The sequence below is a fragment of the Salvelinus alpinus genome, chromosome 12 (assembly GCF_045679555.1).
Source record: "Salvelinus alpinus chromosome 12, SLU_Salpinus.1, whole genome shotgun sequence".
NCBI classification, from domain to species: Eukaryota; Metazoa; Chordata; class Actinopteri; order Salmoniformes; family Salmonidae; genus Salvelinus; species Salvelinus alpinus.
The window spans coordinates 41,048,683-41,067,381 of NC_092097.1; the positions used below are offsets into that span (position 1 = coordinate 41,048,683).

The following is an 18,699-nucleotide window of genomic DNA, read 5'->3' on the forward strand; positions in this document are numbered from 1 at the left end:
TTTAACACTTGATCGTCCCTTGTTGTATCCCCTATTACCCAAACATTTAGTAAAAACAGAAGACAAATTAAATATACATCATTTTTTATTTATTGGAAGATGATGTAAAATAATGAGCATCCTGACATGCTTCAACCTTCATCTGACTGTGATCAGTCCTTTCGGGGAAGGGCAAGGTGATGTGTCTTTTAGTATGGGGACCAGGGCACTGATGGTGAAACGATGGACAGAGTGGAAAAAGGGAACATAAGTAATGTTGCATAACATAAAAAATAGACCTTGAGACGTTGCTTTATCTTAAAATAAGCACTATCAGATCCACAAGGTAAGAAACAGACAGTTGAGGAGAAAGAGGCCAGTTTATACGTGGAGGTTTGGGTGTGAGTCTGTTCCTGTCACTCTCTAGCTCTCTTCCCCGTTCTCTCCGGCCCCCTTGACGAGGCGCTTGTTGCCCCTCTTCCCCCCTGGCCCACGTGGCTTGGCGAACACCTGCTTCAGAGTGTGTTCAATGGGATGGACCTCCTCATACAGAAACTCCTCCGTTAGCCCATCCCCACCGTCAATCTCAATCTGTGCATGCACACACACACACACACCACATGCGAGAGAAAAAGGGAAGAGGGAGAAAGAAGGAACATGGTTGGAAAAGATCAGTATACATGCACACTGTGATATGACAGTCTGATATTATAAGGTACATTAAAGATGGGTAACTTGGAGGTTGTGTAATTGTTGAACCTTTTTGGCGATATCTAGATGGTAGTCTCTCTCCACCTCATCCAGTAGCGGGTTCTTACAGCTAGAGTACAACATCCGCTCCTTAATGCTACAGCTATACCCTGGCATGGAGTAGATGAACACTGAGAGAGAGAGAGAAGGATTATGAGAGATCCTATAACCTTTAATTGCGTATAATGTGTGTGTGTGTGTGATACTGACCCAGAGCCTCCTGTTGCTGTCCTTGGTGGGAGTGTTTGAAGATGAAGAAATGGTATCTGGGTGTGTCTGTAGGGATTCTGTAGGGAAGCTCACGAGTCTCTGTGGGGTTGGTGTGGACCAGCTCGACTGTCTCTTTCTCTGTGTCCAACTTCTGAGACACACACAAAAAATCACAATACTGAGTGTGTGTATACTGAGTGTGTGTGTGTGCTTGTGCGTACCTGCGTGTGAGCAAAAGATAGAGAATGTTTGTTGCATATTTTGTTTGACTTTGTTTTGTATGTTTGTTACGTGAGGCCTGCTCACCAGCTGTATGTAGTTGATACGTTTCTGCTTGAGTTGCTGCAGAGCGCGTTTGGCCTCCTCCTGTAGAGGGAACACCAGGCCTGTAAGAGTCTGGTGCCTTTTGTCCAAACCAAACTCCATTGTCACCTGTAGGGGCCGACATATAGCCATAAAACCACAGTCTCTGCATAACACAAATCAATAATCTATTCCTACATAAACTATAAGGAACAAGGTACTGCAGGAGGAGAAGTTGTTATCAACTACACAAATCAATAAAGAGATGCAGGTGAAAACAGTAGAGGCCGATTAATTATGGCTGATTTCAAGTTTTCATAACAATCGGTAATCTGCATTTTTGGACGCCGAATTTGGCCGATTACATTGCAATTCACAAGGAGACTGCGTTGCAGGCTGACCACCTGTTACGCGAGTGCAGCATCAAAAGGACCTTGTGGTTGCAAGGAGCCAAGGTAAGTTGCTAGCTAGCATTAAACTTATAAAAAACAATCAATCTTACCATAATCACTAGTTAACCTAGTAATATCATCAACCATGTGTAGTTAACTAGCTTGTCCTGCGTTGCATATAATCAAAGTGGTGCCTGTTAATTTACCATCTAATCACAGCCTGCTTCAACTTCGCCAAACTGGTGATGATTTAACAAAAGCACATTCGCGAAAAAAGCACAATCGTTGCACAAATGTACCTAACCATGAACATCAATGCATTTCTTAAAATCAATAAACAGAAGTATATATTTTTAAACCTGCATATGTAGTTAAAATAAGTGAGTGTTAGCAGGCAATATTAACTAGGGAAATTGTGACACTTCTCTTGCGTTCTGTGCAAGCAGAGTCAGGGTATATGTAGCAGTTTGGGCCACCTGGCTCATTGTGAACTGTGTGAAGACCATTTCTTCCTAACAAAGACCGTAATTAATTTGCCAGAATTTTACATAATTATGACAACGTTGAAGGTTGTGCAATGTAACAGCACTATTTAGACTTAGGCATGCCACCCGTTCGATAAAATACGGAACGGTTCTGTATTTCACTGAAAGATTAAACGTTTTGTTTTCGAAATGATCGTTTCCGGATTTGACCATATTAATGACCTAAGGCTCGTATTTCTGTGTGTTTATTATATTATAATTAAGTCTATGATTTGATATTTGATAGAGCAGTCTGACTGAGCGGTGGTAGGTAGCAGCAGGCTCATAAGCATTCATTCAAACAGCACTTTCCTGCGTTTACCAGCAGCTCTTCGCAATGCTTGAAGCACTGCGCTGTTTATGACTTCAAGCCTATCAACTCCCGAGATTAGGCTGGCAATACTATAGTGCCTATAAGAACATCCAATAGTCAAGGTATATGAAATACAAATGGTATAGAGAAATAGTCCTATAATTCCTATAATAACTACAACCTAAAACTTCTTAACTGGGAATATTGAAGACTCATGTTAAAAGGAACCACCAGCTTTCATATGTTCTCATGTTCTGAGCAAGGAACTTAAACGTTAGCTTTTTTACATGGCACATATTGCACTTTTCCTTTCTTCTCCAACACTGTGTTTTTGCATTATTTAAACCAAACTGAACATGTTTCATTATTTATTTGAGACTAAATTGATTGTATTTATGTATTATATTAAGTTAAAATAAAAGTGTTCATTGTTCATTCAGTATTGTTGTAATTGTCATTATTACAAATATATATATATATATATATATATATAAATCGGCCGATTAATCGGTATCGGCTATTTTTGGTCCTCCAATAATCTGTATCGGTATTGGCATTGAAAAATCATAATCGGTAGACCTCTAGAAAACATAGTTATAAAATGTGGCTTAAAGATGAGGAGCAAGCCTCTTTTTAAAGACATCCTCCAGAGGATTTTGAACTTTTACTGTTGAAAATACAATAAAGTATGCACACTAAAGGGTAGAAAAATATGTTTTGAGCTAAATAGTGTTTTTTCGACATAACTGCAAAGTTCAAGGAGTAGGGCATTCAAGGAGTTGGTCTGATGGGAAGTCGTGATGTCATCGGCCTCCCCCTTGCTTCAGGAACAATAGAGGAGCAATGGAGAACAAAAGAGGAAAGGCCCACCCCCCCACATGTGCAATGTCATGACTTACCTGGACCACCTATTGAGATGTGCCTTTTGTTAAATGAGTTGAAAAGGAGACTGGAGTGCCACTTTTAAAGGTCTTTAGTACAGAGTTGAAGATGAGAGGGCGGGACAAACCTTTGCTCGTCCTCTAGGAGTGTTGCTTAACCTTCTACGCTCATCCTGTGGGCATATAATGGACAAACAATGTTTAATCTCTTTCTCTGTTTTTTCTCTCACACACATGCACACACAGTTTGCACACATACTTGCACTCATTGCCTACATACACCTGAACCAGATGCTCAGACACACACACATACACACACCGATACAAAATACACACGTGAAAATACTGAGAGAAGAACCCTAGCTTACCCATACAACCTTGTCCTGGATGGCACATTACAGAGACACAAACACATATGGATGACAATATGTACTACACATCATACAAAGGTATAACAAGATACATTATCTCACAGTAGTAGCCTTCATCGTATATGTTTGTAATATACACTGAAAATAATATACTAATTGGTGGATATATAGCAGTCACTCCCCTTTGCTTTACCTCTGTGATTTTTATTCGCTGCAGCTCCTGCTCCGCTACTGTGAGAGGTGCAGGGGAGGAGCAGGAGGACATGTGACGCAGGTACCCCTGGAAACACAGGTCTTCCTGTGGACACAGGAACCAGGAAGTGATTCGCTGAACAAGCCCAACATACTTTATTCACAAAAAGAGGGCTCCTATCCAATTTATCATACATCATCTTAACTCTTAATTTGAGTCAGTTTCCTACAGCATGAAAATAATCTTACAGCAACAGAAAATGTGAATTATTATGTGGATTATAATAATGGACATTTTTGTAGGGGTTGATACATGTTTCGTAGGGGAAATTTCAAAGTGGAAATGACAAACTTCAGAAGCCTTTTAAAATGCAAATACACAATAAGTTTTACATTTCCGGAACGTTGTCCTGCAACAGATTAAGATCCTACATATGTAAGGAGGTAGATGAGGCCACTGAGGAAGGGTTGTGATCAGCTGTTACCATGAGCTGTCAATCACATAGTGATTCGACTGATTGGAGGCTGATATATAGACAGAAAAGGCAACTGGGTGACATCAGTCACTGACTGTAGTGTCTTCACATGATAATCTTCTGACCTCATGAGGTCAAGACCTCATTTAACCCCTCCTTCATCAACTGCCCTCTTGTGTCTAGTCTACCCAAATGGAATGTGGAACTTTGCTCTACTTTGTGGACTCTGCAGTGGTTGTTGTCTAGTAAGCATCTTAACCCCTGGCCCTGGACCTCCTGAACAGAGTAGGAACATTTGTATGCTGTGGAGTGAGTCAAATGTTCCAATATGCAGAAAATAAAGGGGGGAGAAGGGAGGTTATTTCAAAGGCCGGGGATTGATAGGGTGAACCCACAAGTCAGTTAAACCAAAGTCAAATAAAAGTGTTTTGGATTTGATGATTCCAGACCACAGACCTCAACTGTGCCAAACATCTCATCCTTGATGTGGCCTCCGCCAAACTCCTTCTTTAATGTGGCACGGGTGGCAGCGTAGACCATCTTCTCCCTCACCTATAGGGGGCATAGCGGATGAGGAAAGAACACTGAACACTGGGTAGTGCACTGCATGTGCATGTTTTACAGAAAATGTGTATAAACTGTATGCATGATCGAGGCAGGTAGCCTAGCGGTTAGAGCATGGCAGGTAGCCTAGCGGTTAGAGCGTTGCAGGTAGCCTAGCGGTTAGAGCGTTGCAGGTAGCCTAGCGGTTAGAGCGTTGCAGGTAGCCTAGCGGTTAGAGCATTGCAGGTAGCTTAGCGGCTAGAGCGTTGTGCCAGTAAACGAAAGGCTTGCAGTCGAATACTTGAGCATACGAGGTGAAAAATCTGTCGATTTTGAGCAAGGCACTTAACAGTAATTTGCTCTAGGGGAGCTGTAACACGATGGCTGACCTTGTAAAACAACACATTTCATTGCACCTCTCCGGTGTATGTGACAATAAAACACAACCGTCATTTTGTTCTGGTGATTTGTATAGTATTGCAAGCTGGCATAATGTTATTCAATGTTGACTGCAAATAGAGATGTGTGGTCTTAGTATTTACGTACTGGTGATTGATCAGGTGACCAAGCGATGAAGATCCATTCATAGCCCTGTGCATTCTGGGAGTCAAGGCGGTACAGGATGTAGCAGGGCTCCTGAGCCACCAGCAGAGGAAGGAGGAAGTGATCATAGTCCTTGTCCCAGCTCTTTGCAGGTTCTCTGTATGAGCCTAGCACCAGTTCCTCTGGAAGACGGACAGAGAAATACTCATATCAAACTCTCCTCTTTGAGCACAGTCCTCACATTTAAATAGTTGCCAGTCCCCAGTGGATCAGGTTTAGAACATCAGCCAATTGGTAGATAAACAGGTACTCTTTACTCAGTCTTGGTTCTAGACTTCACATACTGTGTACATACAACACCCATACTTACCATCTCTGATGACAATCTTTGCTATTCTGATGGTCCCTCCCCTCACCCTGGACAGGAAGTCCTTCAGTTCATCCGATGCTACAATGGTATGGTAGACAAGAGAGAGACAAGGAGGGGGGCGGGGGGGGAGCAGAGAGAGAGGGAGACAGAGAGATGTATAGGGAGACAGAGAGAAAGAGATAGGGAGGTGGAGAGAGATATAGAGAAAGGGAGAAAGAGAGAGCGGGGTGGGGGGTGGAGAGGGAGACAGAGAAAGGGAGGTGTAGAAACAGAGATAGAGAGAGATCAAGAAAAAGGGAGAAAGGAAGCGAGAGAGAGAGGGAGACGGGGAGAGAGAGGAGAGGAAGATGGCGAGAGAAAGAAAGAGAGCGAGAGAGAGAGATGGGGCAGTAAGAACTTGAGACACCGGGGAGAAAATCTGATCCCCTGACAGGCACTCACGGTATCGCCTTAAGTGACATAGACAGGGGTCACAGAGATACTGTACAGCTGATACGGAGTGAATAGAGTCTATACACAACAAGCTGATCCCAGAACAATTAATACCGGTTGGGGAAAGTTGTTCTCTTTCGAATGGACTGAACCCATAATTTGGGTTATTACACAAAGTGAGTTTCCCTCTCTTTAAGAAGATTTACTGTACGCCTCCTCTCTCTCACCATGGTTACCAAACACAGCAGAAGTCTCATAAATGATGTAGGATCAGGTGAGATAAGTGAGAGAGCGGAGATGTATGCTTCCGCCCCAAGCTCCAGTTACTCACATGCTGAAACATACGCACATAGCCATAAACTAAACACACATTCCCATAGATACAGTACATCTCATAAAAGTATAGGGTTTGAAATATCCCAACTGTTCAATACTTTTAGGAAAGTGACAAATAATGTTTCACATTATATCCCTCATATGGGAGAAAAATGAATGGTTCTATATGGGACTAAATGTTTATAAGTGTGGTATTATGTAGACTCCAATGAAGATGATTATGTGAGTAAGGTTAGAGGCTCCATAAGCGTATTCACACAGACTGCGCCCCGAGGTGTCACTCACCATCTGAATACCACGAGCTGGCATAACATTCCCGTTAAAGTAAGAATGAATTACCATCACATTACATCACATCAGATTACAGTGTTGTGTCGCAGAATGTCCCGAATTTTGTTGCAACACCAAATTCTTATAACTCACGGATCGGTAGGCCTACACGATTGGAGAGCTTTAACGCACAATGGCACAGCGCAAAGAGAGAGCACTGGTAATTGATAATAATCACTTTTCCCCTCTAGACAATACAACACTAGCTATCATTCGTTCCAATGATATCATGCGCGTCTAGGCCTACCCAAGAGGACATTTACCATGGATTCCAGTCTGGTGCGACATCCTTTGGCAGTAAGATTTCTGCTTCAAAATCCTCTCCTCCAAGGTAGCCTTCTAGAGTGAGTCTCTACGTGTCCTCTATCTCTCTCTGTTGCTGCTCAGTTGGATCCTCCGTACTGGCAGCAGACAGTTCGGCCTAAACCAACTTCAGCGTAAGTGACATAAAAGGCCCAAGGCTGACTTGGGGGATTCCTAACGCGTGAAACCTGACCTGTGGAACTGTGGCAGGTGAGTAATAACGCAGCTGTCAGTGGATATGCCACCTTAACCACTGCTCTAAAATGATTCGTGTATCAATGACAACCACTTTACAGCGCCTGACGGGAGTGGGACCTCTCCAACGACGCGCTTCTATACACCGCGACAAGTGGCAACGCAGGCGCAGTAGACACGTTATCTTTCAGAACTCCGCAGCTGAAATATACTGTCCTTGGGTCTCTACCTTTTGTTGGATGTCTGTCCCTGTGTCATCAGCAATGACATATTATCTATCACTCATGCACATCGTGAACCGGATCGGTTCAACACACACGGACGCAGCAGAGATCTCAAATTCCAGCCACCTGGTCACAGAAATGGGACACCCCGCATGAAGCTAATCCAAAAGTTTCGACACTGCACCTTTGGTAGGCTACAGACTGTAATGTAATTAGACCCCGTTTAATATGTGAGAGATAAGCACTGTTCCCCTTGACTGATAAATCTCAGATACCTTTTGATGTAAAAGCTATCTATTTCCATATCCCAGCCTAATTGTTAACTAAACATTAAATGGTAAAGTAGGCTATAGGTAGACTATAGGCTTATGATATTACACATAGGCTTAGGTCTACAAAGCATTATGTCATAGGGGCAGGAATGGTGGGTTTTTCAATGGTCAGTACTTAAGGACCGAAACAATGGCCAGGTACAAAAACTACGAACAAAGCTCTTTCATAAGCAATACGTATGATTGTGAGTGTGTGTATGAGAGAAAGATAGAGACAGAAAGAGAGAGAGAGACACACACACACAAACACACAGACACACACACACACACACACACACACACACACACACACACACACACACACACATGTAGGTGGTGAGAGAAAGATGAGTGTGTACCTGTGAGGTTACCTGTGATGGGATCATCCATAATTCAGTAAGCTCCAAGGTTCTATACATTATTCAACAGAGGCCCCCTCTCTACTATACACACAGATACACTTTATCTGCACACACCAATGAAAAACACCAGATCTTAAGGACATAAAAAGTAGACGTTAAAACATTTGAATACTTTCAGAATAAACAGTACAAAAAACACTAACATTGAATTCCCAATAAAACATGTACCAGCAGTTCAAATTAACACTTGATTGAAGTTTGTCATTGTATCAAAAAGTTACAAGTTCATACATAACTCTCTACTTATTAACATTATGTGGAAGTTTGCTCAGAATCACAGTAAAAAAAACAAGATATCTAAACAAGTTTTGGGCAGTAGTACACCTCAAGTCTTCTCTACTCTTATAAAAATGTATCTCAACTTATCTGCAGGCCACAAGCACCTGTCACAGTGGACAATAACTACTGTAATAACTAACCACAGCTCTAGTGCTCCCCTTATGTAACCTTCCCTATTTGGCAAATCAATCAGTGTATAGAGTGACAGCTCTCCTCAGGGATAATCGACATTGGAATCCCTTTCACCAATGCCTTAGTGTGCATACAACTTTATCTGGAGCCATTAAGAGTCCACAGTGTTATGCATTTGCATACTCAGAGCAACATGAAAGGAGAAAGGCATGCTGGGTAATGATAATGACAGTTTCTCTGTGGCCCAACTCCTTTATCAGTCTCCTACACTGGGAAGCCAAAACACCTGCAAAAAGAGAAACAGAGAGCGTGGGGGTAGAGGTTGGCAGGGGCCAGTGAAAGACAATGTCTGAGCGTGTCTGAGTGAGTGAGTGTTTGGCTGATGAAAGTGTTTGTGTGTGTGTCTCACCATATTGGAGCAGGCGCTGGCAAACATCATGTATTTAAGTTAAACTGCAGTGTGTTGATTGGTAAAGAATGCTTCCCATCCAGAACAGCTATTTTCATCGCACTCTCTGAGAGTTAGTTAGGTGGTTATTGATGATGGATTGGGGGAAAATAGTTATACAAACCTCTGGACTTATTGGAGTTCAGATAGTAATAATATCAGCTAATTGGGTCAAATGGCAAATTTATTTGGGTGATCCTAGAATTATCTTGAGTGCGTCAGACTTGAAATTGTGTTGAGTTGTTCTGATATTAGATTTCCGTGGATCAGGGAGGGCTTGGTAAGACAGCCTAGTTTGCCAAGTTCTAATGTTGGGACTTGGAAGTGCTGGGCTCACCAATCATGACAAACTTTGAGTCTGGGGTGAAGCAGCAGGCCTCGAGTGAAATGTTGTTGTAGCCCTACATAACACACAGGAGAGACACATGTCAAGATGCAGCCAGTCAGAAAATAACTATGTATTTACTAGAGATAATACACGATGTGAGCTATTTGCATACTAGTAGATCTGTGTGTGAATATGTACATTAGGTCCATCAGTGAAGTGTGATAACAGTTCTCTCACTGAGAAAGTGTGCAGAACAGCTCCATTGAATGCATCTAGGATGTGAATAGCGCCCCCATTGGTAGAGCATACCACCATAGTCCCTGTGCCCAAGAAAGCAAAGGTATCCTGCCTAAATGACTACCGTTGGTAGCCATGAAGTGCTTTGAAAGGCTGGTCATGGCTCACATCAACACCATCATCCCGAAAACCCTAGACCCAATCCAATTTGCATACCGCCCCAACAGATCCACAGATGACGCAATATCAATCGCACTCCACACTGCCCTTTCCCACCTGGACAAAAGGAACACCTATGTGAGAATGCTGTTCATTGACTACAGCTCAGCGCATCAACACCATAGTGCCCTCAAAGCTCATCACTAAGCTAAGGACCCTGGGACTAAACACCTCCCTCTGCAACTGGATCCTGGACTTCCTGATGCGCCCCCAGGTGGTAAGGGTAGGCAACAACACATCTGCCACACTGATCCTCAACACAGGGGCCCCTCAGTGGTGCGTGCTCAGTCCCCTCCTGTACTCCCTGTTCACTCATGACAGCACGGCCAGGCACGACTCCATCACCATCATTATGTTTGTTGATGACACAACAGTGGTAGGCCTGTTCACTGACAACATTGAGACAGCCTATAGGGAGGAGGTCAGAGACCTGGCAGTGTGGTGCCAGGACAAACACCTCTCCCTCAACGTGAGCAAGACAAAGGAGCTAACCATGGACTACAGGAAAAGGAGGGTCGAACAGGCCCCCCATTCACATTGACGGGGCAGTAGTGGAGCGGGTGGAGAGTTTCAAGTTACTTGGTGTCCACATCACCAACAAACTATCATGGTCCAAACACACTAAGACAGTCGTGAAGAGGGCACGACAACATGTTTCCCAGATCCTCAAAAAGTTATACAGCTGCACCATCGAGAGCATCCTGACCGGTTGCATCACCACCTGGTATGGCATCTGCTCGGCATTTGACCGTAAGGCGCTACAGAGGGTAGTGCGTACGGCCCAGTACATCACTGGGGCCAAGCTTCCTGTCATCCAGGACCTATATACTAGGCGGTGTCAGAGGAAGACCCAAAAATTGTCAAAGACTCCAGTCACCGAAGTCATAGACGGTTCTCTCTGGTACCACACGGCAAGCGGTACCAGAGCGTCAAGTCTAGGTCCAAAGGGCTCCTTAACAGGTTAATTAACTTACCACCACCACCACCAATTAACCATTACATTTTTTTTTTTACAGAAAACCATGGAACCACCACTTCAATATATGCCTACACTCTTACAAAAAAAGGTGCTATCTAGAACCTAAAAGGATTATTCCGCTATCCCCATATGATAACCCTTTGAAGAACACTTTTTTTGGTTCCAGGTAGAACCCCTTTGGTGTCTAGGTAGAACCCTTTTGGGTTCCATTCCACAGAGGGTTCTACATGGAACCAAAGACTTCTACCTGGAACCAAAAAGGGCTCTCCTTTGGTGACAGCCAAAGACCCCTGTTGGTACCCCTTGTTCGAAGAGTGTACTCAACAAGTTCAACCTGTTCAGTTTACACCATTTAATTCTGTACTCAAACTTCTGCCTGGTATTCAAGATAACCCACAACATAGCACCACCACCTTTGAAGGTTTTCGCAAACCTTTGCTCACACACACTGTAACAACTTTCCTCTTCTTCTGACGAGGAGTAAGAGATATCGGACCAATTTGCAGCGTGGTAAGTGTCCATTTTAATATGTAAAACTGAACACTAAAAAAATACAAAATAACAACGTGAAAGAACAAACAAAAATCGAAACAGTCCCGTATGGTACAGACACAGGAAACAACCACCCACAAAACACAATAGACAACAGGCTACCTAAATATGGCTCCCAATCAGAGACAACGACTAACACCTGCCTCTGATTGAGAACCATACTAGGCCAAACACATAGAAATAGAACAACAGAACAAAACATAGAAAAAACAACATAGAATGCCCACCCCAACTCACACCCTGACCAAACTAAAATAAAGACATAAAAAAGGAACTAAGGTCAGAATGTGACACACACACACAGTACTGTAGCATCTTGATTACATTTTTCACATTTTAGGCATCCAGCTGGGGCCTTGGATGGATGCTGCACTGAGATGGGCACAAGGGTATGTAAATACAGTCCTTTTCAGTGTGGTGGCAAATTAGTTGAACAGGAGAAGAGGATGTGGTTACTTGTGGAGGGAGAGCAGTGAGGGTGGTGGGTTGAACAGCTGCATTGAAGCTGATTGGTTGATCTGGCTCATCACATCTTCTTGACTAAAAGAAAGAGATTTAGAAATGAGTTCGACATTGCCATAGTTCAACAGCTGAAAAGCTGTCATTAACATACTCCCAGAGATAGCAAGACATTCAGTATTCACTGAATGAAGTAGCCAACCCATCTCCACTTACAATTTCATTCATCAATGAAATAAATTATATTATAAACTGGATGGTTCGAGCCCTGAATGCTGACTGGCTGACAGCCGTGGTATATCAGACCGTATACCACAGGCATAACAAAACATGTATTTTTAATGCCCTAATGATGTTGGTAACCAGTTTATAATAGCAATAAGGCACCTCGGGGGTTTGTGATATATGGCCAATATACCACGGCTAAGGGCTGTGTCAAGGCACTCTGCGATGCGTCGTACATAAGAACAGCCCTTAGCCGTGGTATATTGGCCATATACCACACCCCCTCGTGCCTTGTTGTTTAACTATAGCACATTCAATTATGTTATTATTGTTGACTATTGGCTACTCCTGTATCTACCTTGTACAATACCATAATCATTGAATGAAGTAGCATACCCATTCACATTTACAATTTAATTGATCAATTAAATAAATAATACTAGCACATAGTTACATTATTGTATAATAGGCTACCCCTGTAGCCACACTATAATAGGATACCTTTATGATTTAATTGGTTGTCAGGCATTATTTTAGGTCTTCAATCAAAGTTGTATGTTGTACCTTGTTTCCCTCCCTCAGGGAATAGTAGTTAATATTGTACACTAGCCTACTACACTATCAACACAGTACATAATATTGCCTACTTGCCTTCGACAATACGTTATCAACTCAGCAAAAAGTTAATGTTTTCAAATAATCCACATGTTCCTTAACATAATAGGCCTAAATATTTCATCCCAAGAATTCTGAATAGCACGCACCCTCTGGGAAATCTTATGAACTCGTCTATACGACTGAAAGTCACGGACACAACTCGTATTGATTGTCTGGTGAACTGGGAACTGGAAACAACACAGTCTGTGATTGGCTAACGTTTAGCCAAGATAACATTGTGGTCCTGTGTGGCTCAGTTGGTAGAGCATGGCGCTTGCAACGCCAGGGTTGTGGGTTCATTCCCCACGGGGGGACCAGGATGAATATGTATGAACTTTCCAATTTGTAAGTCGCTCTGGATAAGAGCGTCTGCTAAATGACTTAAATGTAATAACATACCATCTCATGAGGTGTTGAGGATGGGTTTTAAAAGTGATACAAATGTGACATGTCGCAATTGTGGTGGGAATGCCCAACAAGGGTGTTTGAGAATGAGGTGGCCAAAGTCAGAGCTGTCCAGAGAATTTCATATGCAGCGACTGTTAACAGGGTTGAGGGTTCGAATGGTGCTTCTGAAGAGTCCATGGTGGTGGATAGGCCTTCACTGAAGGCTGCAGGGGTTGCCATTCAACAGCAGGACACAGATACGTGGGGGCGGCAGGTCGCCTAGTGGTTAGAGCATTGGACTAGTAACCGTAAGGTTACAAGATTGAATCCCCGAGCTGACAAGGTGAAAATCTGTCGTTCTGCCCCTGAACAAGGCTGTTAACCCACTGTTCCTGGGCAGTTAAATCGCTGTCATTGAAAATAAGAATTTGTTCTTAACTGACTTGCCTAGTTAAATAAAGGTTAAGAAGGTAGCCTTTATAGCTATGGTGATTAATGGCACTGCCAAGGTGGAGAAGAAGTCCAGGAAAATAGATATCATTGTGGATGCGGCGGAATGGTTCCTGGGACTGAAAGACTTCTCAGCGGAGAAGTTGCATGGAGTATTGTCACAAGCTGTACCATCTTCTCAGGTCATAGAACCTGAGAAGGGAGATAGGGAGATTTGAAGGAAGAAGTGGGAGTTTTGGGGTTTTGTCAATGTGTTTTTTTATTGTTTTATTTTGGGTGGATTAAGTTAGTTTCCCCTATCACGTATGGGTTTTACTTTTACTTTGTTTTTTTCCAACCCCATCCAGTTGGTAGCAGTAATACATATTTTTGGGTGTAGTCTGCCATAAAACCCACCGAAGAAGAAGAAAATGAAGCATCGAGTGAAACCACATTACCTATTGGATATTATCTTTTCTAGACTGTGATAACAGGAAATACACAAGCCATAGGCTACACACTATAGCTCAATGTGGTCTACATCGGAATATCGGCTTGCATGTGAAAAACTGTAAATTATAACATTTATGGTTGAGATTTAATTAATATAAATATAAACTATGCACCTTTAATTAATATAAATATATTCCATCTAGACACCGTTGCCCTAGAGCACATAAAAAACGATACATACCTTGGCCTAAACATCAGCGCCACAGGTAACTTCCACAAAGCTGTGAACGATCTGAGAGACAAGGCAAGAAGGGCATTCTATGCCATCAAAAGGAACATAAAATTCAACATACCAATTAGGATCTGGCTAAAAATACTTAAATAGTTATAGAACCCATTGCCCTTTATGGTTGTGAGGTCTGGGGTCCACTCACCAACCATGAATTCACAAAATGGGACAAACACCAAATTGAGACTCTGCATGCAGAATTCTGCTAAAATATCCTCCATGTACAACGTAAAACACCAAATAATGCATGCAGAGCAGAATTAGGCCGATACCTGCTAATTATCAAATCCAGAAAAGAGCCGTTAAATTCTACAACCACCTAAAAGGAAGCAATTCCCAAACCTTCCATAACAAAGCCATCACCTACAGAGAGATGAACCTGGAGAAGTGTCCCCTAAGCAAGCTGGTCCTGGGGCTCTGTTCACAAACACACCCCCCAGGACAGCAACACAACTAGACCCAACCAAATCATGAGAAAACAAAAAGATACTTGACACATTGGAAAGAATTAACCAAAAAACAGAGCAAACTAGAATGCTATTTGGCCCTAAACAGAGAGTACACAGTGGCAGAATACCTGACCACTGTGACTAACCCAAACTTAAGGAAAGCTTTGACTATGTACAGACTCAGTGAGCATAGCCTTACTATTGAGAAAGGCCGCAATTTTAATATATCACATATCTACTGAGTGAAATAACACAGTGTGCCATCACAGCAGCAAGATTTGTGACCTGTTGCCACAAGAAAAGGTCAACCAGTGAAGAACAAACACCATTGTAAATATAACCCATATTTGTGCTTATTTATTTTCCCTTTTGTACTTTAACCATTTGTACATCGTTACAACACTGTATATATACATAAAATGACATTTGTAATGTCTTTATTCTTTTGGAACTTCTGTGAGTGTAATGTTTACTGTTCATTTTTATTGTTTATTTCACTTTTGTATATTATCTACCTTACTTGCTTTGGCAATGTTAACATATGTTTCCCATGCCAATAAAGCCCCTTGAATTGAATTGAATATAAACTATGACTTTCATTACAGTAACACGCAGACGTTAGTACGGCGTTGGTAACACGTTCAATGGTAGGTGACAGCCACACGGTGGTACTGTTGCCTAAACTGAATTCAAGCCTGAATCAATCCCCATCCCATAGTATGTACACCGTGTCGCTAACTAGCTAGTTCGCCAGCAAACTGTCATCCTAACCTCCAGTCTGCTGTTCCAGTGGGAGGCAGGGACAACCGGTAGACAGTGTCCTTTGCACCCACCTGTCGGGCAAGGTTTTCTCCGTATACGGGAGGCGTGGGCAATACTGTGTGTTTGTTTTCTATTGGAGAAAGCTAGAAAATTGGAGTAATAACATGTTTAAATACTTAAGACATTGTCTCGAATCTAGGTTATACCTTTAGATTTCGAGAAAATTAACAACTAAAGAATAATTGTTCACTTCTTGTTGACTTCTCAAACCACGGACTGGTCTGCTTCACAAGCATTCCCGGAAGTCTTGAGATGTTGCGTCTCTGGTTTAGAAACTCTGTGGCACAGGCTTTAGAAACTCTATGGTAGCAAATCTGAAAAAAGGGAAGTCAATTTACATCATTTCCGGTGACGATAACCCTGATTGTGCACTCGTGTTTTCAGCTTCAGAACGACATGAGATTTAACGATCTTCAAAGTAGCTAGTTATCATGAACAGCTATAGGACGGTTACATTGGCTTGTAATAATGATGTTATAAGGACATGTAAAGTGGTAATTCGCTCAGGGAAAACGGGCAGTATTTGTCACATATCGAAGGGAGTAGCATTCTTGCTTACCCGAGCACATGCTTCTGCCCCGAGACGAGAGGAACCACCACCAGTGTCTGACTCTGACAAGAGACCGAATCTGAGAGCCATCGACCTTGCACGCAAAATTCGCCAGGAGAAACAGAAAGGAAATGCAACTGGTGGTGGGTCAGACGCGGCTGTCCTTAATCCGTCGGTGCCAGTGTCCCAACTGCAAAAGAGGGTCATCGAGCTGCGACAGTTCACTCAGCAGCTACAGAATGTTCACCCCAACGTTCTTGCAAAGCACCTTCACAGAGGTCTGATCCTCCCACATCCAGAGCTCGCCGTCGTTAATAAACCCTATGGAGTTTCTGTTCAAGGTAAGGTGTATGAAGTGCTGTATTGAGTCAAACACACAATCAAAGATAACGTGATGAATTAGAGTCTGTTCATTTTAATGTCCCTTTAAGAACACACATCTGTGCTAGAGCAGTGGTCAAATCCACAGTGATTTAAATCCCATATTCTTCCTCTTAGATGGATCAAGCAACAAAAACAACATCTCAGACGTGCTTCCAATCCTTGCCAAGATGATGGATGGAATAAGGGCTGGGTCTCAGCTGCACGTCTGCCTTGGATTAGACAAGGAGACGACAGGGACCCTCCTGCTGGCAAGGACTGAGGAAGCACTGGACTATGTACAAAATCTTCACAAAAACCACCAAGTGGAGAGGAAATATTGGTGTGTTTGTGGATGTGGATTTAGTTTCAAATAAGGATCCAGGCAGCACATCATTCACATTTCAAAACCATCAATTGAGGGCAGCAAATTAACATAGAATATGCCATAAAGCTATTGCAATGACCCTGCCATTAATAAGACATTACTGCTCCCCCAATGGAACTTCCCCTTGGAGCAGCAGTAATGTCTTAATCTGGACGCAAGGGTTATTGATCTTGATTCACGCCTCGCAACATCATGCTACGTCCTTGTTTCGTTACACTTTCAATCATCTTCCATTCTCCCTATTCCCCATGCAGGGTTGTTGCTGTGGGTGTGCCTGTTCCCTCTGAGGGAGTGATTGACATTCCCGTCATAGAGAGAGAGATCACAGGGGCTCAGCCTCACTTCAAGGTAACGTCATATTTTGTAATAATATCTCTGAAACTTCTTAACCAGTGCTGCCAATAGTTCTGTTCAAATCTAGTCATTATGACCAGTATTGTCATCCAGTCAGGCTTTCCTCTCATTTGTATTGGTGGCTTTCAGTATACTGCGCTGTCCTTGAGGTTTTGAGCTTGGCAGTCTTATATACACTGAACCTAACTACCCATAACCCTTCTCAGATGGGCCTGAGTCCTGTGTATAGGGTGAGTGACGGGGGCGAGGGGGTGACCAAAGTGCGGGCCAATCGGCAGGCCCAGGGTGCCGTGACTCAGTACCGTGTCCTGGACAGCAGCAACGGCTGCAGCCTGGTAGAGCTCCAGCCTATCACAGGTAGAGACACTACTGAAGCTGACTCTGGGGTCGTTCTAAGTTGTTCGTTTTTGCAGTCACCCTGCACATCCCAAAAGATTGCTATATAACATGACTGCAAAATGTTATGCTGTTTTCAAATTAAACAATACCTTGCTCTTGTTAAAGCTTTTAGAATTGATTTCAGTCATGTTGTTGAGGGGTCTACCACATGCTAATAACACAGATTAACCTAGGTCCTAGAGGATACTATGCACAATGTTATAGTAACACCAATAACTTTGAACCTTCATAGAAAGCTGTTCCCTCTCTCTTACCCTGTCCACCCTCTTGTGCTTCTAGGGGTGAAGCACCAGTTGAGGGTCCATATGGCATACGCTCTAGGATCTCCTATCCTCGGAGACCACAAATACTCCCACTGGACCAAACTGGCACCTCAGGTAAGGCAAACGAACATCACAATGTAGAAGCTTTACAACAAGGTAGCCTAGCATTTAGACCTATTTGGTGCCAGTGATTGATGGGCTTTTTTTTAATTTTATTTTTTACTTTAGAAACTGCCAGATGGTGTGTTGCGGAGGCTGGGACTGGAACAGAGCAAGGCGCGTTATCTGCCTCTCCACCTGCATGCCCGTCAGCTGACACTGCCAGAGTTCAAAGGTCAGAGTGACATTACGGTGTCTTGCCCCCTGCCAAAGTATTTCACTAGCACTTTGCGACGACTGCAGATCCCGATTCCAGATGAATGATGCTTCAGCAGTTCCTGTGCTGTGCAGACAGGATACAGAAGACTTGCTTCAGAAATATGGAGCAGCATCACTTCAAGTGACCTTTGGCCTAATGGTTTAAGTTTGTACCTGGACTGGGAATTAAAATACATGAAACCAGTATTTTCCTAATTTCACATGCTAGGACCCTATCACAACATGTCATCGGGTCTATTTTAAGAACAGGACCATTTCTTCAT

At 42.9% G+C, this 18,699-nt stretch overlaps 3 protein-coding genes across 5 annotated transcripts in view; 1 reads left to right on the forward strand and 2 right to left on the reverse strand.

Moving 5' to 3' along the window:
• LOC139536138 (transforming protein RhoA-like) overlaps positions 1–18,699 on the reverse strand; it is a 93,052-nt gene that overhangs the window by 17,422 nt on the left and 56,931 nt on the right. The window lies entirely within an intron of this gene.
• On the reverse strand, positions 80–16,410 carry LOC139536132 (twinfilin-2-like). Of its 3 annotated transcripts, none has more exons than XM_071336344.1 (11): positions 16,304–16,410; positions 5,848–5,925; positions 5,481–5,659; positions 4,848–4,943; positions 3,917–4,021; positions 3,721–3,735; positions 3,481–3,525; positions 1,246–1,371; positions 940–1,090; positions 739–860; positions 80–570 (listed from the first exon to the last, which is right to left on the reverse strand). In XM_071336344.1, the coding sequence occupies exons 1-11, from the start codon at positions 16,311–16,313 to the stop codon at positions 403–405; spliced, it is 1,095 nt and encodes a 364-aa protein (XP_071192445.1). In that variant the 5' UTR covers positions 16,314–16,410; the 3' UTR covers positions 80–402. The 3 variants fall into 3 exon arrangements, with proteins under 3 accessions (XP_071192445.1, XP_071192443.1, XP_071192444.1); XM_071336342.1 differs by lacking the exon at positions 16,304–16,410 and adding an exon at positions 7,209–7,523; XM_071336343.1 differs by lacking the exons at positions 3,721–3,735; positions 16,304–16,410 and adding an exon at positions 7,209–7,554.
• Positions 16,007–18,620, forward strand: LOC139536131 (pseudouridylate synthase RPUSD4, mitochondrial-like). The gene is made up of 6 exons (XM_071336341.1): positions 16,007–16,635; positions 16,793–16,997; positions 17,297–17,390; positions 17,603–17,753; positions 18,075–18,172; positions 18,287–18,620. Exons 1-6 carry the CDS (start codon positions 16,176–16,178, stop codon positions 18,479–18,481), a joined length of 1,203 nt encoding a protein of 400 aa, XP_071192442.1. The 5' UTR covers positions 16,007–16,175; the 3' UTR covers positions 18,482–18,620.